Genomic DNA, 25,357 nt, shown 5'->3' with positions numbered 1-25,357 from the left:
GACAGACCTTCTTACGCGGGACGTTTGGAAACGTCTATCCTTGGCGCCGCTCCCTCGTCGGTGGTTCAACCCGGGAAGAGTTGGCTCACTCCGGGGCCGTAAGCACGGGGTCGATAACTTGAGGTCCGACGGAGCCGCCGCACCACCAGCCAGGGGTTAAATTAATTAGTGTCTCCAGCCGATGTGTGATTAAACTCCCCTTGATGCTAATTTGGCCCGGTCCCTCTCCGCCTTTACTGCGTCACTCTTCTGGGACAAAGCGTCACCCGTGGCAACGTAGCAAACGACCAATCGAATGTGACGATCAATCGTAAAACTCGTTACTACTGGTGACAGCCAATACTATTGCTGTTTATTCGCACATACCGCGGTGGTGTGGGCCAGTCGGATGACGGGTTGCTACGAGGTGGTATCTAGGCATGCGGTGCGGAGAAGCGGACTGACAGAGGCCGGTGAGTGAGTGACCGACCCGCTCCTGGTCAGAGAGGTAGAACGAATCCTGTCATTTCTTTAACCGAAATAGGGGAGAGGTTGTAAACTCTCCGGGTCAGGCGGAGTCTACGGGAGGGGATCGCCTCCCCTGAGCGTTAACCGGACTCCCCACTGCCGCTGCCCTCACCTGTTGGGCATTTTCCTGTTTGTTGCTCAATTCCGGCACCTGCGGCTCTTTGCCGGTAGTTTCTTTATTGGGCGGCAGACCGGCGAAGACTGAACGGCTGTGGACCTGGTGATGGGCGATCAGTAATCGGAAATTTTATTGACTTTCTCCAAGTGAACGACAGTACGGTGGAAGCCAGTGCTTCGCCCCGCCCCTCCAGCTCTGCCTTCCTGCCACAGACTCCTTCCTCCTCTCCCCCGGCCACTTGTTCAGCCACAGGCAGGCCCAGATCGAAATCTCGCGTCCTGTTCAACCCAACGCTGAGGTTCAGACCTCGCATTCTGTCGATCAGCGTGATCTCTCATTTCTGCTGCAACATTGGCTGCTGTGCCCTACATCAGCCACCCTTGTTCAACTACTTACTTATTCTCTTGTCATCTCTTCACTTAATTTCTCCAATGACCTCCTCAGTGAAATGCAATCTACTCCTGATAATTTATTTTTCCCCACCCAAAATTAAGTTATCTAGTAATTCAAATTAAGCAATTTGGAATAAGTCAGTAATGGAGACATTTTTAGTGCAATTTGAATTCACATTACCCAGTAATTTGAATTAAGTGACTTAAAATTATATGTAATTGTACGGCTTTAACACAATTGAGAAGTCTTGATAAATTTAGAGTGTCATTAGGTCAGTCCACTTGTAGAACCTAAGTCATATCCCATCGATCACCTTAATGTATACTGTACATACTGTGTGTGCTTTTGTGTAGTCCTTGTACATAGAATAAAAGTTACTTAAGGCAGAGATTTTCACGCTTATCTGTAGGAACCCTTTGCAAATATTGACATACCCCCAGAGCGACCAGCCTAATTTCTGAAAATTAGTATCCGTAACAACAAATTGCATTTATATAATGCTTTTAATGTTGAAAAACATCCCAAGGCGCTTCACAGGGGTGTACTCAGACAAAAATTGACACCGAGCTAAAGGAGGAGATATTAGAAGCTTGGTCAAAGAGAGAGGTTTGGGGAGTAAATGCCAAAGCTTAGGGTGTATTGAAGGTACGGACATCAATGGTGAGGAGATGGGGATGCATAAGAGGCCAGAGTTGGAGGAACACAGAATTCTTGTAGGGCTGGGGGAGGTTACAGAAAGAAAGAACTTGCATTTATATAGTGCCTTTCATGACCTCAGGACATTCCAAAGCCATGAAGTACTTTTGAACAGCAATGTAATAATGACCAAATAATCTGTTTTAGTGATGTTGGTTGAGGGATAAATATTGGCCAGGACACCTGGGAGAACACCCCTGCTCTTCGAATTCTGCCGTGGAATCTTTGACATCCCTCTAAGAGGGCAGACAATGGACTCAGTTTGACGTCTCATCCTAAAGACGGCACCCCCGACAGTGCAGCACTCGCTCAGTACTGGAGTGTCAGCCTGGATTATTATAGAATCACGGAATGGTTACAGAAGGAGGCCATTCGGCCCATTAAGTATGTGCTCAAGTCTCTGGAGTGGGATTTGAACCAATGATCTTCTGACTCCGAGGCGAGAGTAGTGACTGACTGAGCCATAGCAATAGGGAGCGGCGAGGAACGCGAAGTTGAGAATTTTAAATTTGCTGGGAGCCAATATAGGTCAGCGAGCAAAGGGGTGATCAGTGAGTAGAACTTGGTGCAGATTAGGATACAGGCAGCAGAATTTTGGATAAGCTGAGGTTTATGGAGGATTGAAGATGGGAAGTCTGCCTGGAGAGCATTGGAATAGTCAAGTCTGGAGGTAACAAAGGTATAAATGAGGGTTTTAGCTGGCGGTCTTTGTGATGGAGAGGATATGGGGTCAGAATCTCAGCTCGGTCAAATAGGATGCCGAGGTTGCGAGCAGTCTGGTTCAGCATGAGACAGTGGCTGGGTAGGGGGGTGGAATCGGTGGCGAGGGAATGGAGTTTGTGGTGGGGCCAAAGACAATGGCTTTGGTCTTGTGTTTATTTGGAGGAAATTGTAGCACTTCCAGCACTATATGTTGTACACACAGACTGACAACACAGGCAGTGGAGGGGTCGAGAGTTGGTGGTGAGGTAGAACTGGGCGTCGTCAGCATACGTGTGGAACTTGACGTCATATCTTCGAATGATATCTCCAAGATGCAACATGGAGATGAGAAAAAGTAGGGGGCCTTGAGGGAGCAGAAGGAGAACTCATTGCAGGAGATACTCTGGCTCCGACTGGATAATTAAGAGTGGAACCAGCATTGGAGGAGGATGGTGTGGTCGACCATGTCAAAGGTTGTAGAGAGGTCAAGAAGGATGAGGAAGTCACAATCCGAGAGGGCGTAATTTGTGACTTTGTTGAGCTCCGTTTTAGTGTGGCACAGGCGGGAACCTGATTACAGATGTTCAAATATGGAGTTGCGGGAAAGATGGACATGGATTTGGGATGAGACAACATGTTTAAGGACTTTGGAGAGGAAAGGGAGGTTGAAGGTGGGGTGGCAGTTTGCAAGGACGAGGGGTCAAGGGTGTTTTTTTGAGGAGGGGGTGATGACGGCAGATTTGAAAGAGGGGGACGTTATCTGAGGAGAGAACCGTTTACAATGTACAATTTAATAACTGTTGATTGTTTAGAAGTTATGGTACGTTGTGACAATTGGTTACAAAAGTAAAAGCATAAATGTTAGCAACGGTTGTAGATTATAATTTTTGAATATGTTCCCACAATACCAAGATCAAAAATGGCAGTACATTAGAGGCTTTGTATTTTTGTTGTTTCTAGTGGCAGAAAAACTCTGTGATGGACTGGGTTTCAAAATTTCTTGCAAAGTGTATTTCCTAGTTAGTGAGCATACCAGTATACTATAAAACTTAAGTGTCAGCTTGGCTCAGTGGTAGCTGTCTTGCCTGAGTTAGAAGATTGTGGGTTGAAGTCTCACTCCAGAGTCCTGAGCATGTAATCTAGGCTTCACTACAATAATGACTGTGTGTGGCATTACCGGAAGTGCTGCCTTTCTGATGGGGCCCAATCCGCCCTCTCAAGTGGATGTAAAAGGTCCCATGGCACTATTTGAAGAGAAGCTGGGTGTTCTCCCAGTGTCTCTCCACCAATATCCCCAAAAGCCGATTAACCAGTCATTTTATCTCATTGCTGTTTCTGGCACCTTGCTGTGAGGAAATGAGCTGCCATATTTGCCTACATAACAACAATGACTACATTTCAAAAGTAATTCATTGGCTGAAAAGTGCTTTCGGATGTCCTGGAGATGCAAAAAGTGCTGGCTATATAAATGCAAGATCTTTCTTTGTGGCTGTTTTGTCAGTATGCAATTTCTTTTCCCAGTTGTTCAGATTTGAAAGGTTGGCCATCTCTCTTTTTGATGGGTTAACTGCCGAACTTCAGTTCTATCAAACATTTTCCAATTAACTTTGTTTTCAGTAATTTTAAAATTCCACTTGTGTGCAAGATTATAATCCAAAGTATTTTTTAAAAATTTACCACAAGTCATTGTTGATATTTACTATTTCTTTCAAGGCAAAGTTGTGGCAAAATGTTTCTTACAGCATTTTTGCTTCGGAAAGGAATCCCAGGCAAACAGTGGATAGGAAAGTACAGACGGCCTAGACAAATTACCTGGCAAATGAAACGTAATATGATTCAGAGGCTGGAGATTGAAAGGGAGACGGAGTATTGGCTAAGCCGCCCCTGGATGACCAAGGAGCAAGAAAGAGGTCATGCAACAGAACGCAGAGCTGAGCGTTGGGAAGCCTTCAAAACTGCTAAAGCCGCAACTTTTCCTGAATCCAAGTATATTGAAGAGCATTTAAAGAACCTAAATGTAACCAAAAAATGGGGCATGTGAGACGTTTGACAGAATATGCCTTTTTTTGTGACTGCAGGTCCAATGAAGGAATTTAAGCAGTGCTCCCTGATAATTATTGTATACTTAAACTAGCAAGTAGAGCCATATATTATATATAATTTGTTAATGTTGGAAATGGGCCTGTTGTGTTCAGAGCAATTGGGTAATTTTATAACTTGATAATTGATACCAGTGAGATTTACGTTTCTATTCTACCTACATTCTACTGTCCCTTCTGAAAGTTGTACATCTATTAGTAACCATGTTATTTAAATATGCCTGATAACTTCAATTAAAAAATAAAATTAATTTAAAAAGTGGCACTTTTTCTGATATACAGTTTCATACCTGTGTTCATGTGGAATGTGCACTGTAGGTGTTGCATTTTTGACCTTCATTTCAAACACAATTTCTGAAGTTATTTGTTGTTCAAGCTCTTATTAAAGAACAGTAGAAGAAAATAGAGTATTTAATGTTAATTCCTCCTCCTGCTCCCCAACCCACCCAGAAATACTATAAGAAATTAATTTTTTAAAATTCCCACTTGTGGCTTATCAAATTTATCCAGCCCTCCAGACCAGGAACGTCCCAGGTTCAATCTGTAGTCTGTGCTAACCAAGACATCCTTAGCTAAGGCAGTGGTACGGGTGCCACAAATGGCCTCTGGGCTAGGGAAAACTGGTCTGGGTAGCTATGCAGCAACCTCTGCTGGAAGTATAGATGTGGACATTAGCTGAAGATGGGATCAGCTCCCCACTTTGGTTGAATAGCCTGCTGGGTTTTACTGTCAAGGCTCATGCATGAATAATGGTCACATAGGTGAGTTTCTTTGGGCACCCAGCACCCATGGAATTGTGCCTAAGCAAGAAGTCATTGCTTTCAAAAGAAGAGGGAAGTGGAGGAATTTGATGAAAGAAAAGAATCCTACTGGAAAGAAGATATTTGTTATTTCATGGAGATCGCCATGTTGGGACTCCTAAAACTTAACCTGGTCTAATCTATATCTGTTTTTTTCCTGCCTCTGGCTCGCAATTTAAATGCTCTGGTGTAGGATTCTACATTTAGTTCTGGATGTTGATCCCAGTATGGAAAATTAAATTCAAAAGTATTGAAGTATAAATATGAACAATCACTGGGTAACACCATGTTCTCTCTTGTAAATTAATGTTTTATTCCAAAGGCATAAGCTACTTCATCTCAACAGATTATTTTTATTCTGTTTTGTTTCTTTTGAGTCACAGACCACAGGCAAATCCCAGTATATAGCTTTGTAAATCATGGGTGATTTTTAAACCAGGCTTAATATAACACATTTCATTTTGTTACACATTCTAAAAAAAATATTTGTAGGAATCCTTCCTTTGCGAGTAAAGTATAGTTTCCAGCTCACTACAGTAACTTAATATTTAGTGTTACATATGCTGTAGACAGAATTATTCACATATATCCATCTACTTCTGAGTAGGAATAAGGTCATGAATAGGTCTTCCTTCTTCAATATATTTATCCATGTTGATCAGCAGTTTAACACCATCAATTACCAGCTGCAACAGTTGAACTTCTGAGAAACCAATTCTATCTGCATTGGAAATATCCCAGACTTCACTATCAACCGACTTACAGGCAGCACCTATAAAAGTGAGGAGTGTATCAACTTAGTTAATGTATGTCCTTATGGTTTCATTGATTACAACAGAAGGGGGTTTATAGAGTGAACAGAAAGTCAAAATGGATTTATTGAAGATTTTACAGAAGCAAAAGTATAAGAATTATAGAGACGTCTGTGTGGCAAGACAACGAGATTAGTAAATAGAAAAGGCCACGATGGTATCACGACTACAATATTTTTATTCATCTAATAGAAGCAAATAAAACCTAAAGCATTTGCTGCCACACAAACTTGTATAGTGTTGGTGTTTCCAGGAATTTAGCACATCTAAAAATGCACTGTTGCAAAGTAAAAGGTAATGAAATATGACAAGAATGCAAAATGAAACAAAATTTAAAATAATTTTGTTTATTTCATGTGAGTTGTCATCTCTGGAGTGTGATTTATTCAAACAATGCAATTGATTTCAGAACTTTAAAAATATTAGGTGTTGCTGCCCAGAAGCAGAGCCAAAGGACTTGGGTGGGAAGCGGAACTAGAAGACTGAGCCGATGTCTAAGCCAAGAGCATAACAGGAGGATGCAAGGCGGGCATCTGGGGTAGAAACAGAGTGGGAGAATTCGGTGCTGCCTGTCAGTGGTGGGAATGGAGTCAGAGCGTTTAGAGTCAGTGTCTGGAAACAAATTTAGCATTTTAATGCCAGTTGGAATGGCCCACTGCAGGACTGGCACTTCGGTGAACATCAAGGTCGCACATGTGGAGACCTGAAAAATATCAGCAGAGTAGATCACAAGTTCCCAAACTGGAGGGCAAGACTAGGACATTGGGTGGGGTGGTTGTAAGCAGGACAGGCTGGCCCAAGAGAGTCACTGATGCAACCTCGCATGGTCAGAAAAGTCTGAATTTCTTTAAATTTTATAAAGAAATTGAGCCAAAGAAGGAGATATTAGGATGGGTGACTAAAAGCTGGTTAAAGAGGTAGGATTTAAGATGGAGCGGTTTAGCGAGGGAATTTCAGAGCTTAAGACCTAGACGGCTGAAGGCACGGCCGCGAATGGTGTGGCGAAGGGAATACGGGATGCAGAAGAGGCCAGAGTTGGAAGAACGATGAGTTTTCAGAGGGTTAGCGGGCTGGAGGAGGTTACAGAAATAGGGAGTGGCGAGACCATAAAGTGATTTGAACATGAACTTGAGAATTTTAACTTAGAGGTGTTGGGGGACCAGGAGTTAGTGTAAGTTGTGAGCACAGGGGTAATAGGTGAGCGGAACTTGGTGCAGGTTAGGATACGGGCAACAGAGTTTTGGATGAGCTAAAGTTTGTGGAGGGGCGCTACCAGCCAGGAGAGCATTGGAACAGTCGAGTCTAGAGGTAACAAAAGCATTGATGAAGGTTTCTGTAGCAGATGGGCTGAGGCAGGTGTGGAGACGATGATATTATGGAGCTGGAAGTAGGCGGTCTCGGTGAGGGAGAAGATATGGGATCAAAAGCTCAGATCAGGCTCAAATATGATGCGAAGTTGTGAACAGTCTGGGTCAGCATCAGACAATGGCCAGGGAGGGGAATGGAATCAGTGGATAGGGAACGGAGTTTGTGATGGGGACCGAAGTCAATGGCTTCGGTCTCCCCAATATGTAATTAGAGGAAATTTCTGCTCTCCAATACTGGAACAGTCTGGTTCACCCTGAGATAGCGGCCAGCGAGGGGGATAGAATCGGTAACACGGGATTGTGATAGAGGCCGAAAACGATGGCTTCTCCTTGTTTAACTGGAGGAAACTGGGCTCATCCAAGACTGGATTTCAAATAAGCAGTCTGACAACACGGGCAGTGGAGGAGGTGATGGTGAGGTGGAGTTGGGTGTCATCAACATACATGTGGAAGCTGAGCCCATGTCTTCAGATGATGTTGCCAAGGGGTGGCATCTAGGTGAAGAGGAGAGGCCAAGAATAGATCCTTGGAGGACTCCACATGTAACATTACAGAGGCGGAAAGAAGCCATTGCTGGAGATACTTTGACTATCATTAAATAGGTAAGAGCAGAACCTATCAAGGGCAGTCCCACTGAGCTGAATAATAGGGGGGAAGGCATCCACGTCAAAGGCTGCAGAGAGGTCATGGATGACGAGGAGGGATCATGCAGCACAGTCACAGAGGATGACATTTGTGACTTTGATTAGGGCCGTTTCAATGCTGGGGCAGTGATGGAAACCTGATTGGAGAGATTCAAATACAGAGTTGCGGGAAAGATGGGCACAATACTTAATTGTACAGATATAGTTTTACTTATTGTTCTATTAGTGAGCAGCTGTGGAGTGGACATTCCTGGTGATGTCATGTGAAATGGCCTGAAAGTGGAGGAAAATTTTAACTCATTATAAAATGAATTCCAGTGTAAGTACATTCAAATAAAACTATACGTTAGAAGCAGATGTTTACTGAAAATAAAAGCAGTCCAGTCAAATTATATGAGGTGAAATAAAAATGCTATACTGGTTGCTTGGTGGAGGTACAAATATTTTGCATGGAGAATAAAACATCAATATATCCCAACCTTGTATATGTGTATGGATAAGCACAATTTACAAATAGATATGTTAGTGAAGGTAGTGAGCAAACAAAAAGGAACATACACAATGTCTTCAGCCTGAGAAATGGAAGAACTATCAGGAAATGCATTTTTGTTGCACTACAATAAAGCTAGAGGTTAGTAAATTATGGTGAGGTAGAATGAACTTGACACATGTGAGATGCAGAGGTGTTAATGTTACTTTGTACTTGTTTAGAGTTAATGTATTTAGACTTTGGTGCCACTCAACATTTTTCTTTTTATTCAAACAAATATCTAGATTAGTCATTTTATAGGGAAGTGTTTTATTCTAATAAGTACCGGTAAAGTGTTTTTCTAGACGTAGTCTCTGCAAGATCTCACCAAACATCTCGTGCTTACTGATGTATTTCAGCCTAATGTGGACACTTGCCCGTAAACCAGTGCCAAGGTCAGAAGGGCAAGTCAGTACATATCCTAGATGATCCCTCCAGATGAAGGGGTGCTTTTTCTGCTGGTATATTTCTTCAAGCTAAATGAACAACCAGAATTAGTTCTCTATCTTCTAAAGGTGTATGACTCAATGGTACTCACGAACAAATAGAAAAAACAATATAGTTCCCTTGTGACAAGTTCCCCCCTCCTTCAATTAACAGGCTAGTTTCTAAGTACAGTTAAGTAATGGGAATCTAGTTGTTCAACATCATAAGGACTGGCTCTCATCCTCATGTCATTTTTGAGGGGATGTTGCTGTCTAACTTTTTTGTTGCCTATCTCCCCTTTCTGATGTGACTGGCTCCCAGGATTCTACCAATGCCACACTTATACCAACCACTAGAAAGAAACAAAAGCAGCCCAGGAAAGACTCTCCCTCCCCTTCTACTGGGAAATGCCTAGTCTGTGCTTGGCACTATGCCACATGGCTGAGATTGAGCAAAGGAGTGAAGAAATTGTATCTGCATTTTACCTCCCCTCATTTTTCATATATATTTTAATTTCCTTTTTAACATACAATTCACTAACCCAGATGGAGGGTACTGAAGCGTCTTCTAACAACACTCTAGCCAATCCCTAGAAAGTGCACAAGAATACACTGGTGTAATCTGCCCTCTAATTATCTTTCCATTCCAGAGATAAAGCTTATGATATCCTGCAGGCATGTCTGCCAGTTGGAAAAGACAAGATTGGGAAGATCTGTGGGGGAATCACCTGTATCTTCTTCTTGGCAATGTATGCACATTCAATTGATTTTTTTTAAAGTAAATGTATTGAAAATATGAAAGCCATTACATACCTTTTTAAGACCCAAACAATAGCGTGTAAAAACTTGTTTAATATTTCCTCCCTGTTGCATAGAAGTAATACGAAGATGGTCTTCTTTATTGACCCAGACAGTAAAATTCTTCATATCATTGTGCCTGCAGAAAGTAAATTTATCATCATGAGCGTGATGCCAAATTTCTTTGAACAGCACAAGGTAAAGAAGAACAGAAGTCCAATGAGATTCTATCTGGACAATCAATAGTTTCTACAATCAGTGCATCACTATACGTGAAATAAGGCAAAAAAGGGAAGCTTATGCCAGATCCCTGCGAACAGAAGGTTCACTATCTCCTGATTTCTACTCGTGCAAAAGTGTTGTTACGTCTACTATTACTATCAAAGTAGCTTCCCGTGCCAGAATAGAGGTATTAGACTAATACTGCATCATTGCATATAAAATTGTTCTAATATGTGTTCCAAATCTAAAAGGATGGATGAAAATGTGGCTGTTAACTGTTCATTAAACTAGGTTAGTTCCTAATAGAACTGCCGCTCTAGGAGAACCACATAAGCAATCTACTCTGGACTTTGCAAGCTGCATTGAGGTTGTTGTCAATCTGTTCAGTCTCTGGTTGCCACAATCACAATATTTACTAATGTACATTCCTCTTCATCAGGATAGTAGTTACAAACTGCCACAGTAACATCCAGTTATTGTTCTCTGTTACAAAATGCTATTTTTAAATGAACCAGCAAAATAAATAATTATTGATTCAAGAGATTTCAGCTTTGAAAAAGTAACAGAATTTCTCATACATTTTATTAAGTATCATAAAAGCAATAATGTTGGAATTTTGAAAATCATATATGGAATAAACAAAAAGAATCAAAAATGATCATGAAAATTTAACATTGCCACACACACACAAACTTGCACATACTTTTCTCAGAAAGAGCCAAACTGCACAAACTGCCCCTTGTGAGGAGGGTTTCTCCTTTTTTTGAAAGAAAGTGTAAATTTCTATTTCTCTGTGGGCTGCTTAGCAACTGTGGTCAGGGTGATGGCTAGACGAACTGCTCGCGGGGTTTCTCCAATGCCGTTCTGACAGTAAATGACAGCAGTCTGAAGCCAGGCCTCCCTCTGATTCCTTTCTCCCCCTCCCCAGTGTGCTTGTCTCTCCACACCACAGATATTCTGTAGTCAACTGTTTCGCTCCCAGGCCTCTGTTATTGCTACTTTGAGTTGCCCACTAAGAGAAGCAGGATGGCATAAGGCTACTTGTAATTGGTTTCTGATCTCAGCACCTCAGAGGAACCAAGATCAGGAAATCAATAGCACAGGGAAACTGAATCCATGATGTTATAGGTTGTGGCTCCAATGTACAACACTTGGCAAAAATTTTAGATTTAAAAAAAAATCACTAACCAGACTCCCCGTGCATCTGGCCAATCTCTGGCCATACCAGAAGAAAGCATCAATGGAGAAATAAGATTATCAGAAAGGATTCCAGCAGTGGTCAGTCTCTGAGATTCCTCCTCACTCAAGTTCTTCAGTGAGTGATAAGTGCCCTTAAATTCACCATTTAATGTATTGAGGGCTGTGGGTGATCATTTGTTGGAAGGAAATAAATGAAAGCAGGTTTGGTTAGGATAGATAATACTGGAGAGAGAGCTTCTCATGATTTGATGTGCTTTATAGTGCAAATAAATGATAAATCAAGTAAGAATGTTTTAAAATTACTTAACTTAAAAAGCTTAGTGAAAAATCTTTGCAATTGAATACATCTAATATATATTCTTTGGGGGGGGAGGACAAGCCCTTTATATTCAATGACACATGATTTTGATGAAAATAAACTGGCATAATTTAGGATAGCCTCATGCAACAGCCCAACAATACAATGCAAAATGAACCATAGTTCTTTCGCATCTTCCTCCCCACCCTCCCCCCACCAATACATTAACAGGTTGAACCCAGACAACCATTGTAGTTATCTTGCAGACCTATGTTCATTGATTGCAGCAAGAAAAAATCAAAGAGGCCATCACTGTTGGCTCTAATCCATTCAATCCATGCTCTGCAGTAAGGCTGGTGTCAACTTAGTGGCAGCAGCAAACACAAAACTGTGTTGTAGGAAGGGAATGCTTGCTGCTGCCATTCAGCTGTCAGGGTACGTGCTGTGCACTGCAGGGAAACTGGCAGGTTTCCAGGTTGTTCCCTTCATAACTAACGCATTTTCAGAAGTCTCCTAAAGCAAATCATAAAGAAAGCACAGGGACTGGGACAAAAATATCAGCAGTGATACGGAGATCTAAACTGTTCAGTTATAACACAGAGATACTTTTTTGTCAAAGGTTAAAAGTACGAATAGAAAAAGCGAAACTAATAATAATTTTTAAAAATGAAACTAGCAAAAATTGTTTTTTGAGCAAACAACTGCTGAATCAAGAAATCCTTAATTAACATCCCCTTAGCCGGTTAGCAGTAAGCAAAATAATGGCAGCATGTTGCCAGTTTATAGCTTAACCTCCTAACAAAAGTCAGAAGCAATGACACTACAGAGGGCTGTGCTGCAAGACAACACAGCAAAAGATAAAAATTACGAACATAGTTGAATGGCCATAATAGGTAAATATCTATACCATAATCAAGAACAGAAGATAACAGGCTTATTAACAGACTTGACCAATGATCTCATTCTTCAATTGAATGGCTTTATGTTCAGTTTCCCATCCATTATTATTTACACTGGCTTCCAATGAAAATACTGGGACTGATTTGGTATTCAGTTGTAAAAGATGTTCTGTAGGATGGGTGTGTCTGGACAGTTTGAGCGGAGAGCACATAATGGAATGAGCCAGTAACAGAGTGAGGTAGGAATAGAATTAAAACAGTACTTACAAAACAATAATTTGGGTAGAGAGTGAATTTGGAAATGTAATGATGAATCTATATAAAACCTTAGTAAGACCAGAGAGGGAGTAGATTGTGCAGTTTTGGGCTCCACGTTATAGCAAGGATGTTGAGGTAACACTAGAATGCTGCCTGGTATGAGGAATTACAAATACAAAGAAAGACTTGTAAAATTGGGGCTGTTTTTGTTAGAACGGGAGAGATTAAGGAGTGTTTAAAATTATGAGGGGCTGGGACAGAGAAAAAAAGAAAGAACTTGCATTTATATAGCGCCTTTAATGACATCAGGACATCAAGAAAGGCAAATTTTACTAAGCTGAGAAGTGATTTAGCAAAAGTGGACTGGAAAGAGCTACTTGAAGATAAATCAGTGTCAGAACAGTGGAAGGCATTCAAGTGAGGGTTCAGAGCAAATATGTTCCCACAAAGAAAAAGGGTGGGAATGTCAAATCCAGAGCCCCCTGGATATCAAGGAGCATACAGGGTAAAATTAGGCAAAAAAGGGAAGCTTATGTCAGACACCAAGAGCTCAATACTGCAGAAAGCCTAGAGGAGTATAGAAAGTGCAGGGGTGAAATTTAAAAGGAGATTAGGAAAGCAAAGAGAGGGCATGAAAATATACTGACAAGTAAAACCAAGGAAAACCTAAAGATGTTTTATAAATACACAAAGAGCAAGAGGATAACTAAGGAAGGTGTAGGGCCTATTAGAGACCAAAAAGATAAACTATGTGTGGAGGCGGAAGATGTGGGTATGGTTCTTAATGAATACTTTGCGTCTGTCTTCACAAAAGAGGGGGACGATGCAAATATTGTAGTTGAGGAGGAGGAGTGTGAAATATTGGATGGGATAAACATAGTGAAGGAGGAAATCAAAGATTAGCATCTTTGAAAGTAGATAAATTGCCAGGCCCGGATGAAATGTATCCCTGACTGTTAAGAGAAGCAAGGGAGGAAATAGCGGAGGCTCTGACCAACATTTTCTGATCCTCCCTGGCTACAGGCGTGGTGCTGGAGGATTGGAGGACTGCTAATGTTGCACCATTGTTTAAAAAGGGAGAAAGAAATAGAACGAGTAATTATAGGCCAGTCAGTCTAACCTCGATGGTGGGCAAATTATTGGAATCGATTCTGAGGGACAGCATAAATTGTCATTTAGAAAGGCACGGGTTAATCAAGGACAGTCAGCATGGGTTTATTACGGGAAGGTCGTGTCTGACTAACTTGATTGAATTTTTTGAGGAGATAACAAGGAGGGTCAATGAGGGTAACACGTTTGCTGTATTGTACATGGATTTTAGCCAGGCTTTTGACAAGATCCCATATGGCAGCCTGGTCAAAAAAGTAAAAGCCCACGGGATCCAAGGGAAAGTGGCTAGTTGGATCCAAAATTGGCTCAGCGGCAGGAAACAAACGGTAATGGTTGATGGCTGTTTTTGCGACTGGTAGGTTGTTTCCATTGGGGTTCTGCAGGGCTCAGTACTAGGTCCCTTGCTTTTTGTGGTATATATTAATGATTTGGACTTGAATGTGGGGGGCTTGATCAAGAAGTTTGCAGATGATACAAAGTTTGCAGATGATCCCTGAAGTGGATGATCCCTGAAGCCAAGTTCCGCACCCATGAGGACGGCCTCAACCGGGATCTTGGGTTCATGTCACGCTACACGTAACCCCACCAGCGAACAAATGTTATCTGTTTTTAATATAACGGGTCATTTGCTGTCTTTCTCTTCCTTCCGGATGTTTCTATGTTTCTGCCTCTCTCTCTGTTTTTTTTTGGTTGTTTGTATATTCGGTGGCCTTGTAGGTAACACCTCTCTGTCTGCACACTGTGATTGCCTTGGCAACGGGCAGTTGGAAAGACTATCTGTAATCACCAGGTATTGTTCTGTGATTTATAAATGCGAAGGGTTCAAGGATTTCATTTCCACATTCACCTGAGGAAGGAGGAAGCCTCCGAAAGCTTGTGAATTTCAAATAAAATTGTTGGACTATAACTTGGTGTTGTAAAATTGTTTACGATGATCCCTGAAGGTAGCAGGACAGGTGGATAAGGTAGTTAAAAAGGCATACAGGGTACCTTCCTTTATTAGCCGAGGCATAGAATATAAGAGCAGGGAGTTTATGCTGGAACTGTGTAAAACACTAGTTAGGCCACAGCTTGAGTACTGCGTACAGTTCTGGTCACCACATTACAGGAAAGATGTAATTGCACTAGAGAGGAGATTTATGAGGATGTTGCCAGGACTGGAGAATTTTAGCTATAAGGAAAGATTGGATAGGATGGGGTTGTTTTCATTGGAACAGAGGAGGCTGATGGGTGATTTAATTGAGGTGTATAAAATTATGAGGGGCCTGGATAGAATGGATAGGAAGGAACTATTTCCCCTAAAAGAGGGGTCAGTGACCAGGGGACATAGATTTAAAGTAATTGGTAGAAGGATGAGAGGGAAGCTGAGGAGAAATGTTTTCACCCAGTGGGTGGTAGAGGTCTGGAACTCACTGTCTGACAGGGTGGTAGAGGCAGAAACCCTCAACTCATTTAAAAAGTACTTGGATGTGCACTTGAAGTGCCGTAACCTACAGGGCTATGGACCAAGTGCTGGAAAGTGGGATTAAGCTGGATAGCTCTTTTTCAGCCGGCATGGACATGATGGGCCGAATGGCCTTCTTCTGTGCCGTAACTTTCTATGATTCCATGATCCCAAAGCCCTTTACATTCAATTATTACTTCTGAAGTGGAGTCACTGTTTGCCGATTTGTGCAAAGAGTAGATGGAAACAGATAATTTTCAGTGATTAAGGGGTTTATAATGAGGGAACACAGATATAAGATTAACTGTAAGAGATATAGGACAAAGAGCAGGAGAAACATTTTTACACTGAGGGTTGTGAGGCTCTACTGGGGTTAGTGATTGAAGCAGAGACCATGTCAACATTTAGGAATAAGTTAGATAGATTGAAGAAAAGTGGGATAAACGGATATGGGAACAGAGCGGACAAAAAAGGAGGGAGAGAGAAAACAGGGAACTACAGACCGGTTCGCCTAACATCAGTAGTAGGGAAAATGCTAGAGTCTATTATAAAGGATGTGATAACAGGACACTTAGAAAATATCAATGGGATTAGACAAAGTCAACATGGATTTATGAAAGGGAAATCATGTTTGACAAACCTACTGGAGTTTTTTGAGGATGTAACTGGTAGAATAGATAAAGGAGAACCAGTGGATGTGGTTTATTTGGATTTTCATAAGGCCTTTGATAAAGTCCCACCTAAGAGGTCAGTGTGCAAAATTAAAGCACATGGAATTGGGGGTAATATACTGGCATGGATTGAGAATTGGTTAACAGACAGGAAACAGAGAGTAGGAATAAATGGGTCTTTTTCAGGTTGGAAGCAGTGACTAGTGGGGTACCGTAGGGATCAGTGCTTGGGCCCCAGCTATTCACAATATATATCAATGGATAAAGGAACCAAATGTAAAATTTCCAAGTTTGCTGACAACACAAAACTAGATGGGATTGTGAGTTATGAGGAGGATGCAAAGAGGCTTCAAGGCGATTTAGACAAGTTGAGTGAGTGAGCAAATACATGGCAGATGCAGTATGACATGAATAAATGTGAAGTTATCCACTTTGGAAGGAAAAACAGAAAGGCAGAGTATTATTTAAATGGTGATAGATTGGGAAATGTTGATGTACAAAGGGACCTGGGTGTTCTTGTACACCAGTCACTGAAAGCAAACATGCAGGTGCAGCAAGCAGTTAGGAAGGCAAATGGTATGTTGGCCTTCATTGCAAGAGGATTTGAGTACAGGAGCAAGGATGTCTTACTTCAGTTATACAGGGCCTTAGTGAGACCACACCTGAGGTATTGTGTGCAGTTTTGGTCTCCTTACCCAAGAAAGGATGTACTTGCCATAGAGGGAGTGCAGCAAAGGTTCACTAGACTGATTCCTGGGATGGCAGGACTGTCGTATGAGGATAGATTGGGTCGACTATGTCTGTATTCACTAGAGTTTAGAAGAATGAGAGGGGATCGCATTGAAATGTATAAAATTCTGACAGGGCTAGACAGACTGGATGCAGGGAGGATGTTTCCCATGGCTGGGGAGGTCTAGAACGAGGGGTCACAGTCTCAGGATACGGGGTAGGACATTTAGGACTGAGATGAGGAGAAATTTCTTCATTCAGAGGGTGGTGAACCTGTGGAATTCTCTACCACAGAAGGCTTGGAGGCCAAGTCACTGAATATATTTAAGAAAGAGATAGATAGATTTCTAGACACAGAAGGCATCAAGGGGTATGGGAGAGAGTGGGAATATGGTATTAAGATGGAGGATCAGCCATGATCATATTGAATGCGAAGCAGGCTCGAAGAGCCGAATGGCCTACTCCTGCTCCTAATTTCTATGTTTCTATGTGGGATTAGGACTATTGCTTGTGAGGAGGATAAACGCCAACTCGGATTGGTTGCGCAAATGGCCTGATTCCGTGTTGTAATTTCAATATATGTAATTCTGTGTATGGACAGAGGATGAGGAAGGGAAGGGCTGAGAGAAGATGAAAAGGAAAGAGGAAAGGAGCCAGTTAGATAGGGTCGGATCCTTCTCTGGTGTAGAATGTAAGAGATTGGTTGAGGTTCAGTCTCTGGAGACTGTTTATTTTTTTATTGGTTCATGGGATATGGGCGTCGCTGGCGAGGCCAGCATTTATTGCCCATCCCTAATTGCCCTTGAGAAGGTGGTGGTGAGCCGCCTTCTTGAACCGCTGCAGTCCGTTTGGTGAAGGTTCTCCCACAGTGCTGTTAGGAAGGGAGTTCCAGGACTTTGACCCAGCGACGATGAAGGAACGGCGATATATTTCCAAGTCGGGATGGTGTGTGACTTGGAGGGGAATGTGCAGGTGGTGTTGTTCCCATGTGCCTGCTGCCCTTATCCTTCTAGGTGGTAGAGGTCGCGGATTTGGGAGGTGCTGTCGAAGAAGCCTTGGCGAGTTACTGCAATGCATCCTGTGGATGGTACACACTGCAACCACAGTGCGCCGGTGGTGAAGGGAGTGAATGTTTAGGGTGGTGGATGGGGTGCCAATCAAGCGGACTGCTTTGTCCTGGATGGTGTCGAGTTTCTTGAGTGTTGTTGGAGCTGCACTCATCCTGGCAAGTGGAGAGTATTCCATCACACTCCTGACTTGTGCCTTGTAGATGGTGGAAAGGCTTTGGGGAGTCAGGAGGTGAGTCACTCGCCGCAGAATACCCAGCCTCTGACCTGCTCTTGTAGCCACAGTATTTATGTGGCTGGTCCAATTAAGTTTCTGGTCAATGGTGACCCCCAGGTTGTTGATGGTGGGGGATTCGGCGATGGTAATGCCGTTGAATGTCAAGGGGAGGTGGTTAGACTCTCTCTTGTTGGAGATGGTCATTGCCTGGCACTTGTCTGGTGCGAGGAAGCAAGAGGGCTGGTAGACACTATATGAATCACAACCCATTGAAGCATTGTACTACCTGGTGATCAATGAGCATTGGAGAAAGGTACTAGTAGTGGGAGGCTCAATGATTGGGGAATAGGGAGGTATGGCTTAGGGTGTGACCTGAAGTTCGGAACAATATGTTGCCTCCCTGATGCCTTGAAGGACATGAGGGAGTGCAGAAAGACCTTTCAAAGAGTTGGATTGTCATAGTCTGAGGAAGGGATCTTGGATGAAGAATATAAGGTAAGAAGAAAGCTAAAAAGCAACGATGTCAAGGCTAGTATTCTTGGGATTATAACTTGTTTCATGCTGTAACGTGGATAGGTAGAGGAAGATTAAGAAGTGAAAAATAAGCTTGCATTTATGTAACACTTCATCTTGTCCTCAGGATGCCCCAAAGCACTTCACAGCCAATGAGGTACTTTTGACGTGCAGTCACTGTTGTTATGTAGGCAAACATGGCAGTCAAATTGTGTGCCAGAAGGTCCCACAAATATTTGGTCACTTTGGTTGAGGGAGGAATGTTGACTCAGATAAAGAGAGAACTCCCTGCTCTTTTTCAAATAGTGCCATGAAATATTTTACATCCAGCTGGGCAGGCAGATTTATTTGACCATAGGAAACTTCAGAACAAAAGGAAAAATTTAACACTAGGACTAAGTGAATAAGATTTTCACTTGCAGATAAATACAATTTGCATAGAGTTTCATATAAAACAAGACAAAAATAGGGATGAAATCAATAGTTTTAAAATATACATTGAGCAAATTCTAGCATCAATCATTTGCATTTAAGTAGATTTCACTTACTACAAAACTGATAAATGATATTCATTAGGTGAATCATGTCATGTCAGATGAAGCTACCAAATCATGGGATCCATGTTTTATGATTCATGTCCCGTGGTGGGTTGAATTAGTAATTCATCAACAATGCAAATTCCAGCGTAACAACAGAATGGCAGTCCACTGAGATCTTTTCAATAACACTACAGCTGATGAGTTTAGGGAAGAGTGTAATCTTTAGACTGAAGTTCTTATCTGAAGATCACCTTGTTTAAAAGCTTCACACTTTGTACTGTTGAAAGGGTTGCTACACTACTGCAATACTAGAATGTAGACATTTTCTTATTTTTAATGAGCAGTGACTATATTCTTGCTTATGATAATCTACCTTTAAAAGTGTATGGTTACATTGAATGATGGGGAGACAAATGGATGCACAAGTGGGAGTGAATGTTTCATCAGCATCCTAACTATTCTTTGAATGGCAGCTGATATAAATAGCACAAATAACATGTTATTTTCAGAAGCTACTTACTGCTGACGGATTATCAATAGAATGTTTGTATTTTCTGTTGAAATGACATGTGAAACAGCTGTAGTGTTTTCCCACTAGATTACCACTAGATGGTGATATAATTCCTTCAATTTGTTCAATAATTTAGGGAGTGCTAATGGTAGAAAGAAAGATAATTCTGGAGTTCTATGTTAAATGCAGTGTCCAGCTTCCGTGGTGTTGAATAAACAAAAATAAATCACCCGCTATTGCAAGTTTTTCCAACGCACGTCTCTCCCCACGGCTGCAGTGTGGTGGGAAACAAAAGTCCTCCACGTTGCGTCCTGTGCACACTCGACAGTTCAACACATATTGTTCATCTAGATCAGCTCCACACTGCAGTGGGAAAGAGTAATAGATAAGTACAATTCTTTTATAAACTAACCTTTTAATTGTTTTTAGTCAATGGAACCTGGGGACATAATAGTATGCATCATTAGATATAAGGATTTTAATCTGTAGATACAGCACAGTGTTTGTGGAGTTACTGTCATTGCACATTATCATCCATATTTCATGATCAGATAATACTACAGATTTTATTTCAACGTGAATTCATTTTGGCTTCGCATTAATGCAAGGTGTTGTGGTACAATTTGGTTAAGTCATTTAGACAAGTAGTGCGATTCCTCCAGAAAGTGTTGGGGAACCTCTTCAGCTATACTCTGACTGCAGTACAACTGCAAACAGTGAAACAAAGTTAGAAGCTTGCAAAAAAAAAAGAAAAAAAGTTAGAAGCTGGACTTCCTGAGAAATTTTAAACTTCATTTTTAACCTTTTAAATGTGAGCAGAGACTCTGAATTCACTAACTAGAGAATAGAAGGTGGAGTCAGAAGTATAAATCAGGTCTGTTGGCCCTGAGTCATGATAGACATGTAAGCTACACTTCTACTGCTCATTTAAAATAAGAAAATGTCTCCATTCTAGTATTGCAGTAGTGTAGCAATCCTTTCAACAGTACAAAGTGTGAAACTTTTAGATAAGGTGATCTTCACATAAGAACTTCTGTCTAAAGATTACACTCTTCCCTAAACTCATCAGCTGTAGTGTTATTGAAAAGATCTCAGTGGACTGCCATTCTGTTGTTGCACTGGAATTTGCATTGTTGATGAATTACTAATTCAACCCACCACGGGACATGAATCGTAAAGTCTCAAACTCGTGCCTGTAGTATAGCAGCACCATGAGTAAAATGGAATTTCTAGCAGCATTACAAATCATCAATGAAAAATCAATCAAAAAAATTAATAAATAACATATTTTATAAATACAAAAGAAGGGTGCTAAAGTGTGAAAAGAGACTAACACGGTGAAAGGATTAGATAATAAATAATGTGAGATAAAGTACAAGAGCAAAGTTTGAGTGGTTAAGGAATATTTTTCTAAAATGTCACTGGAAAATTAAATAGCCATTGTATATTTTATTGTTTTTTTGTGGGAACAAAGATGAGGACTGATGTCTCCAACAACAACTCACATTTGTATAGCATGTTTAATATAGCAAAATGTCTCAAGGCACTTCGCAGTTGGGGGTCAGAAGTAGGAGGAGGACCAGAGGAGGTGACAGAGGCACTGGTAAAGAGGTATGTTAAGGAGGCTTTTGAAGGTGAAGAGATGTGTAGCAGTATGAAGGGTTTAGGGAGGGATTTCTGGAATGTGGGTGCAAGATGGCTGAAAGTTTTGCCACCAATAGTGGAATGGAGGAAAAGGGGAAATGTGAAGTAGACCAGCACTGGAAGAGCAGAGGATGAGGATGTAGGGCTGGAGGAGATTTGCAAAGGTATGGAGGGATTTGTAAATGAGGATTTTGAAATCAATGTTCTGAAGGATGATCAAATGTAAGGAATCTTACAACACCAGGTTATAGTCCAACAGTTTTATTTGAAAATCACAAGCTTTCGGAGTGAAGCTCACCTGACGAAGGAGGAAAGCTCTGAAAGCTTGTGATTTTCAAATAAAACTGTTGGACTATAACCTGGTGTTGTAAGATTCCTTACATTTGTCCACCCCAGTACATCACCGGCATCTCCACCTGAAGGATGATGGACCACCTAGTCTTTTCCCATTCTCTTTCATAATTTGGTAAGAGTTGAGATTAGAAGAATGTTTTCAACACAGAGTAGTAAATGTGTGGCACAAAGTTCCAGCAAATGCAGTTAATACTGTTTGTTAACTCCTTCAAAAAACGTGGTTGCGAATGGGACAAGTATAGCCTGAGATGATCAAGTATACCATGGGATGATGGTTCTTGTGCCACTTGAGCTGGTGGAGGGTGGGGGAAGGGAGGGAGAGTCAGGCAGCACATGATCCATGGACAGCAGTTGGCTAAAGTTGAATCGTGGAGATGTGAGTTGGATACATATTGTTGAGCTTTGCTTTATTACTTTTGAGAATAAGGAGTACTTCTGCATAACTGTCCTCAAGATTAAAAGGTGAGTTAGAGACAATGATAAGGAAGATTGTGCATTATCTGTGGAACAAGCCTACTTGACAGGCTGAATGGCCTTTTCTTGTTCTGTGTATAATTCTCTTCTAATGTAAGGTCATGTAGAAATGCCAAAATGAATTTTATAAAGCTACCTTTAGGTTTTCTGGATTCATGTCACTCTTGTGCATTTCACTTTGCTGGTAACCATAGTGACAAAGTTAAATAAGAGGATCAAAAAACTGCATGAAGACACTGTATGATTCTACATCTCCAGCCACACAACCCACAGTTTTGGTGCAAGAATGCTCTATAATGACAAGCAAACAAATGAAGTAATTAGTGTCAATTAAATCTTTATTTTCATAACAATGTTATATATAAGTAACATTGTTGTGTTCTTTCTAAAAGTAGACAGTTGATCTTTTCAGTGCACATTGTAGGTTATTGAGGAAAACTGACTGAAAGAAATTTACAGCAGTTTTCAGCTTTTCAATCATATTTAAAAGGTGACATTCTGGCATGATTGATTTCAGAGGGTTAGCAAACTTTGCCCTTAAGGGGTCACTTATTCCACTTAACCTTATGAATCCCTAAGGGCACGAGTGGCCAACTTGTAAAATCCTAGACAGGCCATGTGCACCCAGAATTCTATAACATTCAATGAAATCTGCTGACTCTCTTATAATCATTTGAAAACATGGGGAAATCCTCAGAAGATGAATGGGAACCACAACAATTCTTAGTGTTGAATTATTGTATTTAATCATATATAGGTTATTGCTCCATAGGATAGGGCCCAGGTGGCCAAAAGTTCTGCTGTTGATGGTGAGCTAAAGGGAAGGAGGATGCACAAAAGGCAAACTAGAAACATGTTAAAATATAGAAATAAGTGAAGTCGTTTAACATCTTCGGAGATTTGAGATGACTACTGGAAGAGAAAGTAAATTGCTTAGGTACCAGCCTTGATTCAGTAGTAACACTCTTGCCACAGTCAGAAGATTGTGGGCTCAAACCCTACTCCAGGACTTCAGTGCAGTACTGATAGAGGTGCCAGGTTTTGGATGAGATGTTAAAGCGAGGTCCCATCTGCCCTTTCAGGTGGATGTAAAAGATCTCATGGCACCATTCAAAGAGAGCAGGGGAGTTCTCCCGGTGACCTGGCTAATATTTATCAGTCAACTAACATTACTAAATGACCATTATCTGGTCATTTATCTCATAGCTGTTTGGGGGACCTTGCTGTGCAAAAATTGGGTGCTGAGTTTCCCTACGTCACAACAGTTCAACACTTCAAAATATACTAAATTGGCTGTGAAGTGTTTTGGGATTTTCTGAGGTCATGAAATGTGCTGTATAAATGGTAGTTCTTTCTTTTGGAGCAGGGACCCTAGATACAAGCCCATCAGCATGTAGAGAAATGGATTGGCCAGTCAGGAACGAGGCAATTTTTACTACATCTGTTTAAATCGTAGTAAATCAAGCAAATAATTTCAACGGGCATGTTAAGATACTATGATAACAATTCAAGTTAGTTTTCAGCTGTGCACTTCTCTTATTTTAATCAGAATTAATAACGTAATTAATTGTTCCAAGTCTCTCCTGAATATGAAACAACATGGTGAGCTGGCTTCGCTCAGCATGACAAAACTTTAACAGATATTATAGTTACATAGATCTGTGAAACTGTATCCCAGCAGGAGTCTGTGCTTTCAGGAAGAGTGGGGGTGGGGGGAGGGGTGGTTGAGAGGAAGTTGAAGATTAGGGTAGTACTTCTTTACCCAGAGAGTGGTTAGAATGTTGAACTTGCTGCCACATGGAGTGGTTGAGGCGAATAACACAGATGCATTTAAGAGGAAGTTAGTTAAGTACATGAGGGAGAAAGGAAAAGAAGAATGTGTTGATCGGGTTAGATGAAGTAGGCTGGGAGGAGGCTCATGTGGAGCATTAACACCGACATAGACCAGTTGGGCAAAATGGCCTGTTTCTGTGCTGTAAATTCTATGTAACAGCAGTGGACAAGTTTCACGAGTTACCCAAAATACAATGTTTCAACTGTAATCATGCACTAACGATACTGTTAGTGCATGATTACTGGTCAAATGCACAGCTTATGTCAGTGGTTAATGAAGGGTGAATGACCTGTATTTAATACTGTACTTTACTACAGTATTGTCTCAGATGAAAAAAATTGCAAATGATTCATTTTATGATGCTGTAACATGTGACAATATTAGTTTTACAAAATGAAATCCAAAGTAACTTTCTATTAAAATGTCACTTACCAGAATTTTCTACACCAGGTTGGATGACATCATCCAGTGTGAAGCCACTTTGAGTTGCTTTATCCCTAAGTCTCTTGTACATTTGAATGGTAAGAACATTTGCCATATAAGTCTGATTTTTGTCCAAGTACGGAAATTCTTCTTCAGCTGACAATTTTTTAAGATTAATTAAAGTTGCAGGATCACGTGGAATTAATTGCTAAAATTATAAACAATCATGTCAACATCAATGCAATAAATAACATTTCTTTTTAGTATGAAAGAAGATGCTATGAAATAGGGAACATGAAGGTGGAAATTCAGTCTGAGCACTATTTTACACTATTGGACTGCTCGTTTGTACATTATTGCTGTGTAAACTGTGATAAGGTCCAATCTACTTAAATAACACAAACTGTAAGATATCAATCAATCATAAGTGGGTAAGGAGAGCAATATGGCACATACTGAATGTCATATAAGCACGTATTTAATAGCATATGGTTGTGACAAAAATGGATTTTTGCCTATGTTGAATTTTTAATTTATATTTTGCATTGCTAGCAACAGCATGAAATGGGGTTAAAACCCATAGTCGCATAGGGTATTTCTCAAATAAAAGCCATCAACACAGAGAGCAGACAGATTGGCTGCAGTGGGTTTCACAAAGTGCAAGTTGCTAAGGATGGCACATTGGGATGTCTAAATGGTTAACTATTTAAATGGGAGGAGCCATCACATTCAATCACAGATTTCCTTGCCATTATCAAAGATTGGCTAACCATTCAATATTGATGAGAGAAGTGCAGCCTTCTGCGGGGATGGCTGTCGATCTAATCTAATTATGAGAGATGCAGTTGTCTCTTGCTTTTTGTTTCTGTATAACTTCCAAAGGGTTGACATTGTATTTTTGTACAAAGTCTGTTTTACCAGAGAGAACCAGTTTCAGCTTTCCATCAGCAGCAGAAGAGCCCAGTGTTTTAAGTTTGTACCATCCCAGCAGGGAACCTAGGGCAGACTGAAGCTGCAGCAAGTAAACTCTTTTTTTAAAGTCTGTATTTAGAATGAAAGT

At 41.1% G+C, this 25,357-nt stretch overlaps 2 protein-coding genes across 3 annotated transcripts; one reads left to right on the top strand and one right to left on the bottom strand.

The window, feature by feature from the left end:
- The first annotated feature begins 345 nt into the window (after positions 1-345).
- mrpl57 (mitochondrial ribosomal protein L57) lies at positions 346-4,777 on the top strand. Of its 2 annotated transcripts, none has more exons than XM_067988873.1 (2): positions 346-452; positions 4,130-4,777. In XM_067988873.1, the coding sequence occupies exon 2, from the start codon at positions 4,146-4,148 to the stop codon at positions 4,455-4,457; it is 312 nt and encodes a 103-aa protein (XP_067844974.1). In that variant the 5' UTR covers positions 346-452; positions 4,130-4,145; the 3' UTR covers positions 4,458-4,777. The 2 variants fall into 2 exon arrangements, with proteins under 2 accessions (XP_067844974.1, XP_067844975.1); XM_067988874.1 differs by having other exon boundaries at positions 380-487.
- Positions 4,778-5,622: 845 nt separating this feature from the next.
- LOC137324507 (creatine kinase B-type-like) lies at positions 5,623-24,497 on the bottom strand. The gene is made up of 7 exons (XM_067988865.1): positions 24,307-24,497; positions 22,177-22,331; positions 19,799-19,931; positions 11,301-11,472; positions 9,906-10,029; positions 8,954-9,143; positions 5,623-6,087 (listed from the first exon to the last, which is right to left on the bottom strand). Exons 2-7 carry the CDS (start codon positions 22,210-22,212, stop codon positions 5,909-5,911), a joined length of 834 nt encoding a protein of 277 aa, XP_067844966.1. The 5' UTR covers positions 22,213-22,331; positions 24,307-24,497; the 3' UTR covers positions 5,623-5,908.
- Between the last annotated feature and the right edge of the window lie 860 nt (positions 24,498-25,357).

The sequence above is a fragment of the Heptranchias perlo genome, chromosome 8, assembly GCF_035084215.1.
Source record: "Heptranchias perlo isolate sHepPer1 chromosome 8, sHepPer1.hap1, whole genome shotgun sequence".
NCBI classification, from domain to species: domain Eukaryota; kingdom Metazoa; phylum Chordata; class Chondrichthyes; order Hexanchiformes; family Hexanchidae; genus Heptranchias; species Heptranchias perlo.
This window is presented reverse-complemented; position numbering and strand designations above follow the sequence as displayed.

Coding starts and splice junctions, on each gene's coding strand:
- mrpl57 (XM_067988873.1), top strand. CDS start 4,146: ATGTTTCTTACAGCATTTTTGCTTCGGAAAGGAATCCCAGGCAAACAG.
- LOC137324507 (XM_067988865.1), bottom strand. CDS start 22,212: ATGCACAAGAGTGACATGAATCCAGAAAACCTAAAG. Junction 19,932..22,176: donor TGAATCCAGAAAACCTAAAG/GTAGCTTTATAA, acceptor TTCCCACTGCAG/TGTGGAGCTGATCTAGATGA. Junction 9,144..9,905: donor ATTGTTTGGGTCTTAAAAAG/GTATGTAATGGC, acceptor TTGTTCATTTAG/CTTGAAGAAATATACCAGCA.